The sequence below is a fragment of the Coregonus lavaretus genome, assembly GCF_964263955.1.
Source record: "Coregonus lavaretus genome assembly, contig: HAP1_SCAFFOLD_574, whole genome shotgun sequence".
NCBI classification, from domain to species: domain Eukaryota; kingdom Metazoa; phylum Chordata; class Actinopteri; order Salmoniformes; family Salmonidae; genus Coregonus; species Coregonus lavaretus.
The window spans coordinates 230345-250699 of NW_028156320.1; the positions used below are offsets into that span (position 1 = coordinate 230345).

At 45.0% G+C, this 20355-nt stretch overlaps 1 protein-coding gene across 1 annotated transcript in view; it reads left to right on the forward strand.

The window, feature by feature from the left end:
- LOC311126467 (NADH dehydrogenase [ubiquinone] iron-sulfur protein 4, mitochondrial-like) overlaps nt 1-19931 on the forward strand; it is a 47600-nt gene extending 27669 nt beyond the window's left edge. Inside the window, exons 3-5 of the mRNA XM_084200474.1 lie at nt 15225-15397; nt 18806-18879; nt 19737-19931. Of these exons, the coding sequence (XP_084056600.1) occupies nt 15225-15397; nt 18806-18879; nt 19737-19840 (351 nt within the window). The 3' untranslated portion in view covers nt 19841-19931. The remainder of the gene's footprint in view (nt 1-15224; nt 15398-18805; nt 18880-19736) is intronic.
- The last annotated feature ends 424 nt before the right edge of the window (nt 19932-20355 follow it).

A 20355-nucleotide genomic window follows, 5' to 3' on the forward strand; every position in this document is an offset into this window, starting at 1 on the left:
ATCACTACTCTCGGTGGGGTCTGACTTAAAATATGTGGACAAATACCTAGGTGTCTGGTTAGACCGTAAACTCTCCTTCCAGACTCACATTAAGCATCTCCAATCCGAAGTTAAATCTAGAATCGGCTTCCTATTTCGCAACAAAGCCTCCTTCACTCATGCTGCTAAACATGCCCTCGTAAAACTGACTATCCTACCAATCCTTGACTTCGGCGATGTCATTTACAAAATAGCTTCCAACACTCTACTCAGCAAATTGGATGTAGTCTATCACAGTGCCATCCGTTTGCAAATCCCCGCATTATCTTAGCTCATTGGTCACCATAGCAACACCCACCCGTAGTATGCGTTCCAGCAGGTATATCTCACTGGTCATCCCCAAAGCCAACACCTCCTTTGGTCGCCATTCCTTCCATTCTCTGCTGCAAATGACTGGAACGAACTGCAAAAATCTCTGAAGCTGGAGACACTTATCTCCCTCACTGTCTTTAAGCATCAGTTGTCAGAGCAGCTTACCGATCACTGCACCTGTACACAGCCCATCTGAAATTAGCCCACCCAACTACCTCAGCCCCATATTATTATTTACGTTGTTATTTATTTTGCTCATTTGCACCCCAGTATCTCTATTTGCATCTATCACTCCAGTGTTAATACTAAATTGTAATTATTTTGCACTATGGCCTATTTATTGCCTTACCTCCATAACTTACTACATTTGCACACACTGTATATAGATTTTCTATTGTGTTATTGACTGTACGTTTTGTTTACCCCATATGTAACTCTGTGTTGTTTTTATCGCACTGCTTTGCTTTATCTTGGCCAGGTCGCAGTTGTAAATGAGAACTTGTTCTCAACTGGCTTTCCTGGTTAAATAAAGGTGAAATAAATAAAATAAAACATAATAATAATAATTTTAAAAAAATGTGTCTGGGAGAGATATCGTCATGCATTATCTCTGATGGAGATGTTTCTCGGATGGACCAGGAGGAGTACTCACTCCCCTCTCCTCTTTCTCGGATGGACCAGGAGGAGTACTCACTCCCCTCTCCTCTTTCTCGGATGGACCAGGAGGAGTACTCACTCCCCTCTCCTCTTGGGCCACAACAAGACCATAGAACAACTGCTGTTGGATCAGTGTCCTGGGGTGTAATCATTATGCAGATTCTATTGCAAAATGTTTTGCAACAAACCGTTTACTCCAAATTTAGGTTCCCCCTTGTTTCGTTCTGTTTGGTTCTGAAACGGTAAACGGTTTCCTTAATGAATACACCCATGGTCCAACCACATTTGTAATTGATGTCTCCACTCCAATCAACTTTAAATATGAACACCATTTGGGACCAGGGCTCATTCCTTTCTCCGCTTTGACCACAAAGAGACCACAGAACAACCGCCCAGTGTCCCTGTCCAACCCAAATGGCACCCTAATCCCTATATCCCTGGTCAAAAGTAGTGCACTATAAAGGCGGTAGTGTACCATTTGGGAGGGAACCTGTAATTGATCCGTCTTCACTCCAATATGTACAGTTTATTTTTTATTTTTTTTATAAACCATCTGTACTAATGTACTGTTGCTCTGTCTGTCCTTAGTTGTGCCAGTTGTTCACGCGTGTATCTGCCCTCCATTAGAATGGTCCCGCCTGATCTCACCTGCCTTCCGTCCTTGAGGACATGTACTCCAATGTTAGAGCGGTCACTTGAATATCTTGTCAATATAATTGATAGTATTTGGCTGTAACCAGTTAGCTGTGCTCTCAGTTAGCATAACTCTGCTGCTGGCTTTTGTGTGTTCATGCAAAAGACCGCCTTTTATACAAATCAACTGGCAGATGACAGACAATGATGAAAATGTGATTCTTTGAAGTTGTAATGGCCATTGAAATGTGTGAAATTCTTGTATTGAATGGGGAGCGCCCTGGAAAGCCCTCCAATCTTGGGTGGCTGTGGTCCGGCGTGCTGGGAGGTTTGTCTGAGTTTTGTCGCCGACTTCCCATCGCTTGTTTGCTAATTCCCAGAAGAATTGGACCTGGTTCTCTATAGGGTGCTGAATGGGCTCCGGTTGAACCAGGAATATGCATATATTATAAAATATAATAAAAGGGTTTCCTCCGTTTCCTCCTCTCCTGCACCACCAGGGATCAGGCTAGTGGCGCTCAAGTTCATTGTTCCATTTAGGTCAAGGTTTATTGACTAGGCTAGTTGTCTATTTAATATGTATTTATTATATCCATTTTGAGCTAGGCAACGTGCAACCGCGATTTGCAGATTTGGATAAGTTTGTTTGACTCTGGGATATTATGTTCCATTTTTCAAATGAATATATATATATATATATATATATATATATATTTTTTTTTTTATCTGAAAACTGTCTGAAACTGAGTGAAACAGGGAGGTACTATTTCTTGTTGAATAAGAAATGCTTGTTTTTGTAACTTGACCCATGATGTGAGCTGTTGGCCGTATTCCTGATAGGATCATAATTCTAACATAATGTGTGTTAGCCAAGCAGGTATTAGGAATCAAAGTCTCAACAGAGTTCAAGTCTGTTTTTAATAGTGACATATTTGGGCTTCATGCCCTTTAGGTCGGAAATATGTGATGGATGCCAGTTTTTTATTTTTATTTTTTTATTGTAGCACAACCTTTTGAGCACAGTGATTCATTTTTCGCAAGTAGTTAACTGTTTCGGTAAAGTCTGTTTTTCAAGTTGTTTCCAGTATGCAGCAAGACTAAAGTATTTTGTGGGGTTGCCCAACTAGCCTGATCTCCAATGGAAAATCTAGGAATGAAGCATCCAGTCACACTGTTTAACCCAGTCTCCCAGGTGGAGTAGCCTAGTCGGAAGGTTCCCAAAACGGTCTGCTTCGTGACCCACTAATTGAGGTGACTGAGTCGAGACCCACCGTAAGGGTTGAGTGGTGAAAAAAAATGGATGCTGACCAAAGAATACGATAAAAATGGTTTAATAAAAATACCCTTTTACTTCAAAACATCAAACTTTATTAAAATGTCATGAACAGTCAAAATCATGTTTTTCATGAAATTATATGATATTTGGATAAAACCAGATCAAAGTATGAAAATGACTGTTGCTTCTACATTGATAAAGTTTGATCATAAAGTACTGCTCCCCTCCCCTACGTCAAACACTTGGATTCAGGAGGCGGATTATTAAAGGAAAATTCCACCCAAAATCCATCTTTTTGGTATTTGTTTCATTAGTCCATTGTTGACATAGTCCCAAAATGTTTTGCTTGTCAGAATTTTTTTTTTTTAAAGATATGTAACTTTCAAAATACAGAAATCAACGTGATGCAATTTGCTTCATATGATGCAAAACCCAGCATCATACGGGGATGATTTCTGTATTTTGAAAATGATCAATCTTAACTTGATTTCTGACAAGCAAAACATTTTGGCACTATGTCAACAATGGACTAATGAAACAAATACCAAAAAGATGGATTTCGGGTGGAATTTTCCTTTAAGGGGATAGGGTGACATCACCCCAACTCATTTTAATACATCAATGGTAACATTATATTCCCTGACCTAATTTAAATAAGTACCGCCTTGTAACCGCATGTTTTGCAGAGGGGAGTGGTTTATATAGCTAGATAGCTACTCTACTGGTGCCAACATCTGACTGTAGGGTGTCAGCAAATATAATTAAAAGTTGACCCTATTCATCTATGGCAAAGATACTTTTATGTTTCCCCTTTCATCTGTGTCTGGTGTTAGCTAGTTACTGGCTAGCTAGGTCTTCATCTGTGTCTGGTGTTAGCTAGTTACTGGCTAGCTAGGTCTTCATCTGTCTGGTGTTAGCTAGTTACTGGCTAGCTAGGTCATCATCTGTCTGGTGTTAGCTAGTTACTGGCTAGCTAGGTCTTCATCTGTCTGGTGTTAGCTAGTTACTGGCTAGCTAGGTCTTCATCTGTCTGGTGTTAGCTAGTTACTGGCTAGCTAGGTCTTCATCTGTCTGGTGTTAGCTAGTTACTGGCTAGCTAGCTCTTCATCTGTCTGGTGTTAGCTAGTTACTGGCTAGCTAGGTCTCCATCTGTCTGGTGTTACTGGCTAGCTAGGTCTCCATCTGTGTCTGGTGTTAGCTAGTTACTGGCTAGCTAGGTCTTCATCTGTCTGGTGTTAGCTAGTTACTGGCTAGCTAGGTCTTCATCGGTGTCTGGTGTTAGCTAGTTACTGGCTAGCTAGGTCTTCATCTGTCTGGTGTTAGCTAGTTACTGGCTAGCTAGGTCTCCATCTGTGTCTGGTGTTAGCTAGTTACTGGCTAGCTAGGTCTCCATCTGTGTCTGGTGTTAGCTAGTTACTGGCTAGCTAGGTCTTCATCTGTCTGGTGTTAGCTAGTTACTGGCTAGCTAGGTCTCCATCTGTGTCTGGTGTTAGCTAGTTACTGGCTAGCTAGGTCTTCATCGGTGTCTGGTGTTAGCTAGTTACTGGCTAGCTAGGTCTTCATCTGTGTCTGGTGTTAGCTAGTTACTGGCTAGCTAGGTCTTCATCTGTGTCTGGTGTTAGCTAGTTGTGAACCGCCACAAATGGGAGATGTGTGTGTGTGTGTGTATGTATGTATGTATATATATATATATATATATATATATATATATATATATATATATATATATATATATATATATATATATATATATATATATATATATATATATATATATATATATATATATACATCATTGATGCAATTTCAATGTTTTTGTTTTGTGTATCACCAAATTTGCTTAAAGATTTTACTGCAGCACTGCTCACTGCATCCATGTTTCTTGACATAGGCGTTTCAAAGAGCTGTCAGTCAAGGCAAGGTCATGCATGTAAGCTCCCCGCCCACTCAGCCGGTCTTTTCAAACTTCCTGGTAGTTAGCCATGAGAGAAAGAAATCCTCAACATTTTTGAAAAACATTTCCTATCTCCCCAAAAATATTATGGGTGATATTTTAGGCACTCAAAAAATGATATTTTACATGGGAATCAGAATGACCGTTTGGGATCTTTTTAAGGTTTGAGGATGAGCTATTGTGGCCAATTTTAAGGATTTGACTGTATAATAATGTAATTATTTGTATCAATGGACAAAGAATTCCAAGTGTGACCCATCTGAATCCATGCTGTTGTTTTGGTGATGGGTTTGTGACCCTACGGCGGTACGGTCTGATACACACAGACCCAACCTGAAGCCTCAGATGGACAGAGCACTGGCATGGCAGGCAGTCATACCTTGAATTAGTTCACTGGTGACGTTAGAAAAACATGGTGCAGCTGCCGAATCAAACGCCAGTGGTGGAGGAGGGGGATCGGACTCTGTGTTATGCAGTCAGTCATTTACTACAACTGGGTCAATTAGTTATGATTTTGTTCATCATACTTTCTGGGAAGTATTTGTGGCGTCTGTGGTGTGTTTTGTTCTCTCTGGACCTATACACACTTTCATGTATGTTTTTGTCGATAAGGGGACTGCAGTGACCCATTTCAATCTCCACCAAAGTTGTGTTTCCACGTCAAATTGACTCGTTGCGTATAAAAGGCTGTGTTTGATGACGTAATCACATACAAATTAAATGTTGCAGTTAAATTGACCAAATAAAACATTTAAGTTAATTTTTTGGTTTCCATCGCATTTTCAACTCTACTGATGGATTTCTCACAAAAAAAAAGTGTGTTATACACAGTGTAGAAAACATTAAATACACCTTCTCTTTCCATGACAGTTTTCACCTGGATTCACCTGGTCAGTCCTCTTCAAACAGTGTAGATGAAGGGGAGGAGACAGGTGGTTAAAGAAGGGATTTTTAAGCCTTGAGACAATTGAGACATGGCTTGTTGTGTGCCATTCAGAGGGTGAATGGGAAAGACAAAAGATTTAAGTGCCTTTGAACGGGGTATGGTAGTAGGTGCCAGGCGCACCGGTTTGAGTGTGTCAAGAACTGCATCGCTGCAGGGTTTTTCATGCTCAACAGTTTCCTGTGTGTATCAAGAATGGTCCACCACCCAAAGGACATCCAGCCAACTTGACACAACTGTGGGAAGCATTGGAGTCAACATGAGCCACCATCCCTGTGGAACGCTTTCGACACCTTCTAGAGTCCATGCCCCGACGAATTGAGGCTGTTCTGAGGGCAAAAGGGGGGGGGGGGGTGCAACTCAATATTAGGAAGGTGTTCTTAATGTTTTGTTCGCTCTGTCTGTATTGGCACGTGCGCTGTAGCCAACAGTTTGCAGATACAATGCGGGTATAGCCTACTATATGATGTGATTATTATGGACAAAACAGCAAATTTATTCGTATTTGTCAAACAGCAGCCAAGCATTGATCATGTCACCAGAATAAGACTGTCAAAATGTATTGGAAAGGAGCATCAAGCTCCATCACCTTGCACTTTCACCACTCTGAAGTTCATAACTTATTTCATCTGTAGACTAATAAACTGCATGGTTTCCCAACGAGTCGTAGTGTGAGGACCACACAACATATCATCGCGTGACTCCACGTTTACTTCGATATAATGATTATTATGTCAATATTTATTTGCGCGATCCACCACCGCGATTTACCGACACAAAAAGATCCCACCTTGTCTAGCGTATTTTGTTTTGTTGACGTTTGGAAAGTTTTTACCGACAGGTTTTCTGTTTCCATCAGTTCTGTCATGACATTTATTTTATCCGACATGTACTTTACTCTCATAAAAAGGTTGGAAGGAAACGTGGCTATTGGTCCACCTAACGGAATGATATGTTAAAAGGATCCTGACAGCAGTTAGCAGCCAGGGGAGGAAAAGACAAATAAGGCTGATAATTCATTTGATATTGGTATAAAATTTGCATTGACATGTAATGGACTCCGTAATATGTCAAGAAATATTTTTTACATGCACATTCTTTTCAATCGTCACAAACTTTTCGGTCATTAAGTCAAGTGTTGGTCAAAGTTTTTGAAAATTGCAATAATGCTGTAATCACTAAAATAAGTGATATTCAGGTCATCCGTTTACATTATTAACGATTTAGGCCTAAATTAATTTCCCCAACCACACAGTGTAGCCGTATCATTCTAGGCCTCATTCATTAGGCGCCAAACTGAAGTAGAACATAATGAAACCAGGAGCTGCTTGTTTTTTTCTTGTTTTTTCTGTTGCAAAACATTTTGATACGGTTTGCGCAAATGAATACAACCCTAATGCGTAGGGGTGTAACGGATCACCAAACCCACGGCTCGGTACGCATTGTGGTTTTGGGCTCACTGTTCAGTTTCGGTACAACGGGAAAATGTAAATGCCATTCTCAATATTCAGCATTCACAATGTTCCTGGCATTGTCTGTTGTGACATCATTGTTATGTTAGGCCTCTCCAGTTTCTGCGATTGTAACCATGTGGGAGGTGGGAATTTACCAGTTGATAAGTCGTAAATACCAGTCGGATGCATTCATTTGATTTGAACTGGTTGAGAAATGCCGATCGGATTATGGCCAACAAGCTGTGTCAACCATGAACTAAAAGTACTGCTATCACGCTACCAAACAACGGTAAATGACAAAACACAATGGAAAAATACTTTGGACTACCTTAAACGATATCATGGGCAGGAAACCCAATTCATCTCCATCGTTCATTGAAGTTAATGGGTCATTTATAACAAAACCTTTCGATATTGCCCATCATTTCAATTACTATTTCACTAGTAAAGTGGAAAAACTCAGAAGTGAAATGACAACATTGAACAGTGAAACATTTTTATATATATTATCTAATAATGAAAGACTGTATTGCCCCCAATTTGCCATATCTTTAACCAAAGCCCAAAGGAGTGTGTCCACAGGCGTGGAAGGAGTAAAAAGTACATTATTTTCTTTAGGAATTTAAAAGTAGAGTAAAAATATGAATAGTAAAGTACAGATACCCCCAAAAACCACTTAAGTAAAATTACTTCAAAGTACTACTTAAGTACTTTACACCACTGGTTTTAGGTAATTTTTTGCGTGTTTAACTAGCTGGCTAGCTAGATTTACTACAATTCACATACCTAGCTGATAATTATGAAGTAAAACGTTTTATTTGTGTTTATCTTGTTTTGTCTATTGTTGCCATTGTCCTGGCTGGAGGAAGGTTCAGGGAATGGGGAGGTGTGGTGTGAGGTAATACAGTAGGGGGAGTGTGAGGTAATACAGTAGGGGGGGAGTGTGAGGTAATAGTGGTTGGAGTGTGAGGTAATACAGTAGGGGGGGAGTGTGAGGTAATACAGTAGGGGGGGAGTGAGGTAATACAGTAGGGGGGGAGTGTGAGGTAATACAGTAGGGGGGGAGTGAGGTAATACAGTAGGGGGAGAGTGTGAGGTAATACAGTAGGGGGGGAGTGTGAGGTAATACAGTAGGGGGGGAGTGTGAGGTAATACAGTAGGGGGGGAGTGTGAGGTAATACAGTAGGGGGGGAGTGAGGTAATACAGTAGGGGGAGAGTGTGAGGTAATACAGTAGGGGGGGAGTGTGAGGTAATACAGTAGGGGGGGAGTGTGAGGTAATACAGTAGGGGGGGAGTGTGAGGTAATACAGTAGGGGGGGAGTGTGAGGTAATACAGTAGGGGGGAGTGTGAGGTAATACAGTAGGGGGGCAGTGTGAGGTAATACAGTAGGGGGGGAGTGTGAGGTAATACAGTAGGGGGGCAGTGTGAGGTAATACAGTAGGGGGGGAGTGTGAGGTAATACAGTGGGGGGGGAGTGTGAGGTAATACAGTAGGGGGGGAGTGTGAGGTAATACAGTAGGGGGGGAGTGTGAGGTAATAGTGGTTGGAGTGTGAGGTAATACAGTAGGGGGAGTGTGAGGTAATACAGTAGGGGGGGGAGCGTGAGGTAATAGTGGTTGGAGTGTGAGGTAATACAGTAGGGGGAGTGTGAGGTAATACAGTAGGGGGGAGTGTGAGGTAATACAGTAGGGGGGGAGTGTGAGGTAATACAGTAGGGGGGAGTGTGAGGTAATACAGTAGGGGGGGAGTGTGAGGTAATACAGTAGGGGGGAGTGTGAGGTAATACAGTAGGGGGGAGTGTGAGGTAATACAGTAGGGGGGAGTGTGAGGTAATACAGTAGGGGGGAGTGTGAGGTAATACAGTAGGGGGGAGTGTGAGGTAATACAGTAGGGGGGCAGTGTGAGGTAATACAGTAGGGGGGCAGTGTGAGGTACTACAGTAGGGGGGGAGTGTGAGGTAATACAGTAGGGGGGGAGTGTGAGGTAATACAGTAGGGGGGAGTGTGAGGTAATACAGTAGGGGGAGTGTGAGGTAATACAGTAGGGGGGGGAGCGTGAGGTAATAGTGGTTGGAGTGTGAGGTAATACAGTAGGGGGAGTGTGAGGTAATACAGTAGGGGGGAGTGTGAGGTAATACAGTAGGGGGGGAGTGTGAGGTAATACAGTAGGGGGGGGAGCGTGAGGTAATAGTGGTTGGAGTGTGAGGTAATACAGTAGGGGGAGTGTGAGGTAATACAGTAGGGGGGAGTGTGAGGTAATACAGTAGGGGGGGAGTGTGAGGTAATACAGTAGGGGGGAGTGTGAGGTAATACAGTGGGGGGGAGTGTGAGGTAATACAGTAGGGGGGGAGTGTGAGGTAATAGTGGTTGGAGTGTGAGGTAATACAGTAGGGGGGGAGTTTGAGGTAATACAGTAGGGGGGAGTGTGAGGTAATACAGTGGGGGGGGAGTGTGAGGTAATAGTGGTTGGAGTGTGAGGTAATACAGTAGGGGGGAGTGTGAGGTAATACAGTGGGGGGGAGTGTGAGGTAATACAGTAGGGGGAGTGTGAGGTAATACAGTAGGGGGGAGTGTGAGGTAATACAGTGGGGGGGAGTGTGAGGTAATACAGTAGGGGGGGAGTGTGAGGTAATAGTGGTTGGAGTGTGAGGTAATACAGTAGGGGGGGAGTGTGAGGTAATACAGTAGGGGGGAGTGTGAGGTAATACAGTGGGGGGGGAGTGTGAGGTAATAGTGGTTGGAGTGTGAGGTAATACAGTAGGGGGGAGTGTGAGGTAATACAGTGGGGGGGAGTGTGAGGTAATACAGTAGGGGGAGTGTGAGGTAATACAGTAGGGGGGGGAGCGTGAGGTAATAGTGGTTGGAGTGTGAGGTAATACAGTAGGGGGAGTGTGAGGTAATACAGTAGGGGGGAGTGTGAGGTAATACAGTAGGGGGGGAGTGTGAGGTAATACAGTAGGGGGGAGTGTGAGGTAATACAGTGGGGGGGAGTGTGAGGTAATACAGTGGGGGGGAGTGTGAGGTAATAGTGGTTGGAGTGTGAGGTAATACAGTAGGGGGGGAGTGTGAGGTAATACAGTAGGGGGGAGTGTGAGGTAATACAGTGGGGGGGGAGTGTGAGGTAATAGTGGTTGGAGTGTGAGGTAATACAGTAGGGGGGAGTGTGAGGTAATACAGTGGGGGGGAGTGTGAGGTAATACAGTAGGGGGGGAGTATGAGGTAATACAGTAGGGGGGAGTGTGAGGTAATACAGTAGGGGGGGAGTGTGAGGTAATACAGTAGGGTGGAGTGTGAGGTAATACAGTAGGGGGGAGTGTGAGGTAATACAGTAGGGGGGGAGTGTGAGGTAATACAGTAGGGGGGAGTGTGAGGTAATACAGTGGGGGGGAGTGTGAGGTAATACAGTAGGGGGGGAGTGTGAGGTAATACAGTAGGGGGGGAGTGTGAGGTAATACAGTAGGGGGGAGTGTGAGGTAATACAGTAGGGGGGAGTGTGAGGTAATACAGTGGGGGGGAGTGTGAGGTAATACAGTAGGGGGGAGTGTGAGGTAATACAGTAGGGGGGGAGTGTGAGGTAATACAGTAGGGGGGAGTGTGAGGTAATACAGTAGGGGGGAGTGTGAGGTAATACAGTAGGGGGGAGTGTGAGGTAATACAGTAGGGGGGAGTGTGAGGTAATACAGTAGGGGGGAGTGTGAGCTAATACAGTAGGGGGGAGTGTGAGGTAATACAGTAGGGGGGGAGTGTGAGGTAATACAGTAGGGGGGAGTGTGAGCTAATACAGTAGGGGGGAGTGTGAGGTACTACAGTAGGGGGGGAGTGTGAGGTAATACAGTAGGGGGGGAGTGTGAGGTAATACAGTAGGGGGGGAGTGTGAGGTAATACAGTAGGGGGGAGTGTGAGGTAATACAGTAGGGGGGAGTGTGAGGTAATACAGTAGGGGGGAGTGTGAGCTAATACAGTAGGGGGGGAGTGTGAGGTAATACAGTAGGGGGGGAGTGTGAGGTAATGCAGTAGGGGAGGAGTGTGAGGTAATGCAGTAGGGGGGGGGAGTGTGAGGTAATACAGTAGGGGGGAGTGTGAGGTAATACAGTAGGGGGGAGTGTGAGGTAATACAGTAGGGGGGCAGTGTGAGGTAATACAGTAGGGGGGCAGTGTGAGGTAATACAGTAGGGGGGGTGAGTGCCTCTCAAATGTAATGTTTTTTGTGTTCTTCACACTCTCTCGTCTTTACGAGAATGCACTCGGAGCATGAGTGTTTCACGCAGTGGTATGCATACTGAGAAACACCCAGTGTAGCTGCTGCTTCTGCAAAAGCTAATGGGGATCCAAATAAACAAACATGCTTGTAAAGAAATTATAATTCAAAACCCACAAAAGTAGATTGCCTTTTTTATAAATGTTTTGTTGCATTTAACTGCCGAAAATGCTGTTATAGAGGCCATTCCCTTAGTAGATGACGTCAGAGGTCACCGTGTGGGAGAAGTGGGTGCTCAGGATGATAGACTAGTTTCCCTCTAGTAATTACCAGTTGGAGGGGCGGTGAAGTGGATTTATTCCAGTCGTATGTGGTAAACTCCCACTTCACACTTGGTCATGGACGCACAATGACACACTGCCTCCTTCAGTGCCAGATGTGCACTTGTGACTTGTTGGTGTGGGGGGGGGTGGGGTTACAGGTAGGGCTGTGGCGGTCATGACATTTTGTCAGCCGGTTAATGTCATACAAATGACTGCATACAAGCCACTGAACATCTACATAAAAAAAAAAAAAAAGTCTAACAAATCCATTTAATATACACATCACAAATCTATTTTATGTTAGGCAGGTCTAAAGAAACATAATATGAAGGAAATGTATTTCAGACGGACAGGATGAGTCGGCCTACTGTATGTTATCTATGAGCCATATAGCGGGCTAGTTCATTTAGCAGACAGGATATGCTAATGTCCCGTGCCATGATTCATCTGGCAGCGTCTAATTATCAGTAATAATAATAATGATCTAACTCTCATCTGTAGCATGGTACGTCTCCCACTCCAGGGTAATGTGGTGGGCGGTTCACTGTTAACTAAGCGCAACACAGGGTTCATTGGCCAATTCATTGAAGACTTCGGCTTTGGCTTGCTTATATAGATAGTGGGTGCTTCCTGTTTTCTGAACTGGGTGCAAGAGGGTAGTTCGTAACGTGGCTCCTGCATTTTCACGAGGTGCTGAAACCCCCCTATTCTCAACCACCTAGAATGGGCGCATATCCGCGGCGATAAACCAACGACTGTTAAAAAATATAAACACAGCCTACCTATCGCTCTTGTAATGTCTTTGTCCCGGTCCGAATCAGCTACCAAGGGCTGCTTGAATGCAGAGGGGAGATGATGTGGTGTTGTTAATTTTGCGTTTCTGTCTTGCTCCGGTATACTGGGGTTGATGTCGGTGTAAACGTGTTTGAGGTGTTGGCAGCTGCATAGGCTATTCTCGTACTGTTAATGTTCTATCCACTGCTCTCTGTCCATCGCCGTTTTGTAATCTACTGGGAAGCCAAAATGTTACAATTCTAGTTTATCCGACCCCACCCACTCGTCATCGTACAGAACTAGTTCCCGGCTGCACCTCAGAAAATGACAGTTTGAAATGCACCTTTTTAAGATTAGAATTTTGATTACAACGTGCGAATAGGCTTCAGTTGTTTTAATGGAATAGCATGAAATGTTTTTTTCAGCTCAGATTTACTTGAGGCATACAACGCAGTGTATTCATAGCCTATACAGTGAGGGGGGAAAAAGTATTTGATCCCCTGCTGATTTTGTACGTTTGCCCACTGGCAAAGACATGATCAGTCTATAATTTTAATGATATGTTTATTTGAACAGTGAGAGACAGAATAACAACAAAAAAATCCAGAAAAACGCATGTTATAAATTGATTTGCATTTTAATGAATAAGTATTTGACCCCTCTGCAAAACATGACTTAGTACTTGGTGGCAAAACCCTTGTTGGTAATCACAGAGGTCAGACGTTTCTTGTAGTTGGCCACCAGGTTTGCACACATCTCAGGAGGGATTTTGTTCCACTCCTCTTTGCAGATCTTCTCCAAGTCATTAAGGTTTCAAGGCTGACGTTTGGCAACTCGAACCTTCAGCTCCCTCCACAGATTTTCTATGGGATTAAGGTCTGGAGACTGGCTAGGCCACTCCAGGACCTTAATGTGCTTCTTCTTGAGCCACTCCTTTGTTGCCTTGGCCGTGTGTTTTGGGTCATTGTCATGCTGGAATACCCATCCACGACCCATTTTCAATGCCCTGGCTGAGGGAAGGAGGTTCTCACCCAAGATTTGACGGTACATGGTCCCGTCCATCGTCCCTTTGATGCGGTGTAGTTGTCCTGTCCCCTTAGCAGAAAAACAACCCAAAGCATAATGTTTCCACCTCCATGTTTGACGGTGGAAGTGGTGTTCTTGGGGTCATAGGCAGCATTCCTCCTCCTCCAAACACGGCGAGTTGAGTTGATGCCAAAGAGCTCGATTTTGGTCTCATCTGACCACAACGCTTTCACCCAGTTCTCCTCTGAATCATTCAGATGTTCATTGGCAAACTTCAGAAGGGCCTGTCTATGTGCTTTCTTGAGCAGGGGGACCTTGCGGGCGCTGCAGGATTTCAGTCCTTCACGGCGTAGTGTGTTACCAATTGTTTTCTTGGTGACTATGGTCCCAGCTGCCTTGAGATCATTGACAAGATCCTCCCGTGTAGTTCTGGGCTGATTCCTCACCGTTCTCATGATCATTGCAACTCCACGAGGTGAGAACTTGCATGGAGCCCCAGGCCGAGGGAGACTGACAGTTATTTTGTGTTTCTTCCATTTGCGAATAATCGAACCAACTGTTGTCACCTTCTCACCAAGCTGCTTGGCGATGGTCTTGTAGCCCATTCCAGCCTTGTGTAGGTCTACAATCTTGTCCCTGACATCCTTGGAGAGCTCTTTGGTCTTGGTCATGGTGGAGAGTTTGGAATCTGATTGATTGATTGCTTCTGTGGACAGGTGTCTTTTATACAGGTAACAAACTGAGATTAGGAGCACTCCCTTTAAGCGTGTGCTCCTAATCTCAGCTCGTTACCTGTATAAAAGACACCTGGGAGCCAGAAATCTTTCTGATTGAGAGGGGGTCAAATACTTATTTCCCTCATTAAAATGCAAATCAATTTATAACATTTTTGACATGAGTTTTTCTGTTGTTATTCTGTCTCTCACTGTTCAAATAAACCTACCATTACAATTATAGACTGATCATGTCTTTGTCAGTGGGCAAACGTACAAAATCAGCAGGGGATCAAATACTTTTTTCCTTCACTGTAGGCCTATTGTATTATTTAGTTTTGTTTTAATGTATTCATTGGTGTTGATGAATATGATTACCATTACACCGCTACTAATTCCTGACTGTTCTCCTCCTCAGGACATCTCCTCTCTGACTGGGGTTCTCCTCCTCAGGACATCTCCTCTCTGACTGGGGTTCTCCTCCTCAGGACATCTCCTCTCTGACTGGGGTTCTCCTCCTCAGGACATCTCCTCTCTGACTGGGGTTCTGTTCTCCTCCTCAGGACATCTCCTCTCTGACTGGGGTTCTGTTCTCCTCCTCAGGACATCTCCTCTCTGACTGGGGTTCTGTTCTCCTCCTCAGGACATCTCCTCTCTGACTGGGGTTCTCCTCCTCCTCAGGACATCTCCTCTCTGACTGGGGTTCTCCTCCTCAGGACATCTCCTCTCTGACTGGGGTTCTGTTCTCCTCCTCAGGACATCTCCTCTCTGACTGGGGTTCTGTTCTCCTCCTCAGGACATCTCCTCTCTGACTGGGGTTCTGTTCTCCTCCTCAGGACATCTCCTCTCTGACTGGGGTTCTGTTCTCCTCCTCAGGACATCTCCTCTCTGACTGGGGTTCTGTTTTGTTCTCCTCCTCAGGACATCTCCACTCTGACCGGGGTTCCTGACGAACACATAAAGACCCGCAAGGTGCACATCTTTGTGCCAGCCCGCACGGCCATGCAGTCAGGAGCCCACGGCACCAAGAAGTGGAAGATGGACTTTGACACCCGGGAGCGCTGGGAAAACCCTCTGATGGGATGGGCCTCCACGTAAGACACACACACACACACACACACACACACACACAAACACATTAAATAGTTGTTTCCAAGGGCGGCAATCAGAATCACTACTCCTAGACATTCAGAACGTCTCATGTGCCACGCATGCAGCATGGACAGCCTAGGCAGCATGCCGACCATCAGGTTACTGGAGCTGGTGTCTTTGGAGTGGTTGCTGCCTGTCTTGGAGGGTTTCACAGCAAAATAGAATGTGAGGTTCGGATTTGAGGAGGATAGACTGATCCTAGATCTATACTTCAGGATGACGTCTGTCTGACTGTCTCTCTCTCTGCCTCCCACACACATTACAAAGAGACAATTCAAAACAAAAACAACAACAACACTAACTCTCCATGTTTAAAGTATTTGTGAGGTTTTAGCTTTGGCAGCGTTTGGGAAATGGCTAACTAATATCTCTGTCTACGTCAGACTAATGCAAAGACAGAGGCATATGTTGGCTTGAGTTTTAAACCGATTTTCCATACAAGGCAGACAGTACAAAGGCAAAGCAGACTGGTAGACAGGACAAAGCAGGCAGACACCAAGGGTAATGCTAACATCTCATACCACTAATGCTAGCTAATGCTAACATCTCAGACCGCTAATGCTAGCTAATGCTAACATCTCAGACCGCTAATGCTAGCTAATGCTAACATCTCAGACTGCTAATGCTAGCTAATGCTAACATCTCAGACCGCTAATGCTAGCTAATGCTAACATCTCAGACCGCTAATGCTAGCTAATGCTAACATCTCAGACCACTAATGCTAGCTAATGTGACAGTGGGTGGTGGTGCTGGTAGGTTAAAGTTTAATTCATGGAATTGTATTGTATTTAGATCTCTCTGTTCAATATCACTTACCCTTCCGTTCCTTGACCAGTTGTCTAGGACAGGGATGTTGATGTGATGTGCCAATTCATAGGCAAGTTCTCTGCATTGGAAGCTACTAAACCCATAAAACTGGTCTGCGAGATTCTTGATATCATTTGTTGTATTACTTGTGAAGCATAAATTGAAATCATTAGGGTTTTTTCTTTTTATTATTGGACTGATGGTACATGCATCTGATGGTCAGTCTCAGCGGAGGGAGGGAGGGGGAGAGACAGAGGGAGAGACAGACAGAGAGAGACTGACAGACTGACAGACAGAGAGAGACTGACAGACAGAGAGAGACTGACAGACAGACAGACAGACAGAGAGAGACTGACAGACAGACAGACAGAGAGACTGACAGACAGACAGACAGAGAGAGACAGACAGACAGAGAGAGACAGACAGACAGACAGACAGAGAGAGACAGACAGACAGACAGAGAGAGACTGACACAGACAGAGAGAGACTGACAGACAGACAGACAGAGAGAGAGAGACTGACAGACAGACAGACAGAGAGAGACAGACAGACAGACAGAGAGAGACAGACAGACAGACAGACAGAGAGAGACAGACAGACAGACAGAGAGAGACAGACAGACAGACAGAGAGAGACAGACAGACAGACAGACAGAGAGAGACAGACAGACAGACAGAGAGAGACAGACAGACAGACAGACAGACAGAGAGAGACAGACAGACAGACAGAGAGAGACAGACAGACAGACAGACAGAGAGAGACTGACACAGACAGAGAGAGACTGACAGACAGACAGACAGACAGACAGACAGACAGACAGAGAGAGACTGACAGACAGACAGAGAGAGACTCAGCTTTTCCTCCCTCTGCTAACTGACCAAACAGGAACACTGTCTTCCAGTGAAACTCGACTCGCATTTCATTATTTCTGACTCATGCACCAATTAATCTTGTTACTCCTATGGCCAGAGAATGTGAAGTACTCCTCGATGTTAGAAACACACAAGCCGTTAATAACAACGCAAGTCTATCGATACACTTTGTAGCCTGAGTGGATAGGGAGAGGCTGTTTTATGGCTTATAAAAGTGTTGAATAAAGTGTTGACAGTGTTGAATAAAATCTTAAACATGAACTCACTCATAGAAACAGCAGCTCTTTGCTGTATTCGTTGAGTCTCTCTCTAGTCATGGTTTTGAAATCTCACACAGTAGAGTCGATTATCAACTTCACAGTGGGCTGGTGGAAGCTGCAGACACTGATTGGCCAGTGGTAGGCCTGTAGGTGCAGTTGATTTGCTCTCCGGGCCCGCCGGGTAGGCGGAGCTTGTACCTTCAGACACATGAAATGGTTAAAAATGGGAACACTTCGACTACCCGGCGCACAGGGCAGCTGAATCAAGTGCACCTACCGACTCAAGACCGCCCAGCCACTCTCTTGTCTACGTCCCCTCCACTCCAGCCCATCCCAACCCAGACCCTCCCCAGCTCCAACCCAGACCATCCCCAGCTCCAACCCAGACCATCCCCAGCTCCAACCCAGACCATCCCCAGCCCCAACCCAGACCATCCCCAGCTCCAACCCAGACCATCCCCAGCTCCAACCCAGACCATCCCCAGCCCCAACCCAGACCATCCCCAGCCCCAACCCAGACCATCCCCAGCTCCAACCCAGACCATCCCCAGCTCCAACCCAGACCATCCCCAGCCCCAACCCAGACCATCCCCAGCCCCAACCCAGACCATCCCCAGCTCCAACCCAGACCATCCCCAGCTCCAACCCAGACCATCCCCAGCTCCAACCCAGACCATCCCCAGCCCCAACCCAGACCATCCCCAGCCCCAACCCAGACCATCCCCAGCCCCAACCCAGACCATCCCCAGCCCCAACCCAGACCATCCCCAACCCAGACCATCCCCAGCTCCAACCCAGACCATCCCCAGCTCCAACCCAGACCATCCCCAGCTCCAACCCAGACCATCCCCAGCTCCAACCCAGACCATCCCCAGCCCCAACCCAGACCATCCCCAGCCCCAACCCAGACCATCCCCAGCCCCAACCCAGACCATCCCCAGCTCCAACCCAGACCATCCCCAACCCCAACCCAGACCAGGCCCCCTCTTTTACACTTATGCTACTCTGTTAATTATTTATGCATAGTCACTTTAACTCTACCCACATGTACATATTACCTCAATTACCTCAACTAGCCGGTGCCCCCGCACACTGACTCTGTACCGGTACCCCCCTGTATATAGCCTCCCTACTGTTATTTTATTTTACTGCTGCTCTTTAATTATTTATTATTTAAAAATTTTACTCATCCATTTTTTACTTAACACTTTTTTTTCTTAAAACTGCATTGTTGGTTAAGGGCTTGTAAGTAAGAATTTCACTGTAATGTCTACACCTGTTGTATTCGGCGCATGTGGCAAATACAATTTGATTTGATTTAATAATTAAATTTGTCTGTGAAAATCTGACTGAAATGTTCTGACAAGTAACGCTAGTTTTTAATCACATGCCTTTATATTTGTTCTCTCAGGGGTGACCCCATGTCCAACATGAACCTAACGTTCACCTCCAAGGAGGATGCTGTCGCCTTCGCAGAGAAAAATGGTAAACATCACACACACAGACACCACACACACACACACACCACACACAGACACACACACACACACCACACACAGACACACACACACAGACACACACACCACACACACACACACACACACACACACACACACACACACACACACAGACACACACACACAGACACACACACACAGACACACACACACACCACACACAGACACACACACACACCACACACAGACACACACACCACACACAGACACACACACCACACACAGACACACACACCACACACAGACACACACAGACACACACACACACCACACACAGACACACACACACACACACCACACACACACACACACACCACACACAGACGCGCACACACACACAGACACCACACACAGACGCACACACACACACACACACCACACACACACACCACACACCACACCACACACCACACCACACCACACACCACACACATACACCACACACCACACACACACACACACATAAACACACACCACACACACAAACCACACACACATAAACACACACACACACCACACACCACACCACACCACACACACACACACACACACACACACTGTTAAATCCCATAGATCCCCTTCCTACCTCCGCTAGTCGTCGTGGGTGACGCTAACTTACACTAATACACTAACTTTGAGGAAACGTGTTTTGTTTATCATAGCAGGATAGAGATTAGTGCGGTTCTTGTCTATACACAGCTTTCTGACGACGCATGTTTATGCCTACACTTTAAATTGTGAATGGGATCTGATCCAAGAGGAATACACAAGCTGTTCTTGGCCCTGCGGCTTCATTTCATTCATCTGAGCTGTTTATTATCTCAGGTTGGAGCTACGACATCACAGAGAAGATGGAGAAGAAGCCCAGAGCGAAGTCGTACGGAGCCAACTTCTCCTGGGACAAAAGGACTAGGAGGTCTGCTAAGTAAACTGGACTGACCTGATCCTGATCTGAAGACACACACCTGTTGTTGCTTGTACCATAATACTCTCTACTTGATTAAATAATACATGGATATATATGTGTTCAAAGCGATTCTCTGTCCTGTTTTTAGTATTTAAGTATTAGTTTGTGTACTTTTATGCTTGTTGCTTGTCCCTTCCTTGTTGCTGTGGTTTAAGACAAAAAAATGCTCAAATCCAAAAATTGCTATTTGTTAGGAAATTAATGCTCTCAAAGGTTAACTTCCCTTTTGACTTATTAGAGTTCAACTATATTCTCTTGGATTGTGGTTACTGCAGCCTTCACCATTTCAACAACACAGCCAAATGAGCCTGCACGTGTGTGCATCAAAATCACTCTCCACTTCAAATAAGACATTAATACCTATTATCTGTTGGGTCATCCCTCTTAACGGACCGCTAATACAGTATTTAAATCAAGTTGGAGGACATCAATGGAAAACTGAAGGAATCCAACTCATGGCCTCAGTAAGGCTTCTCT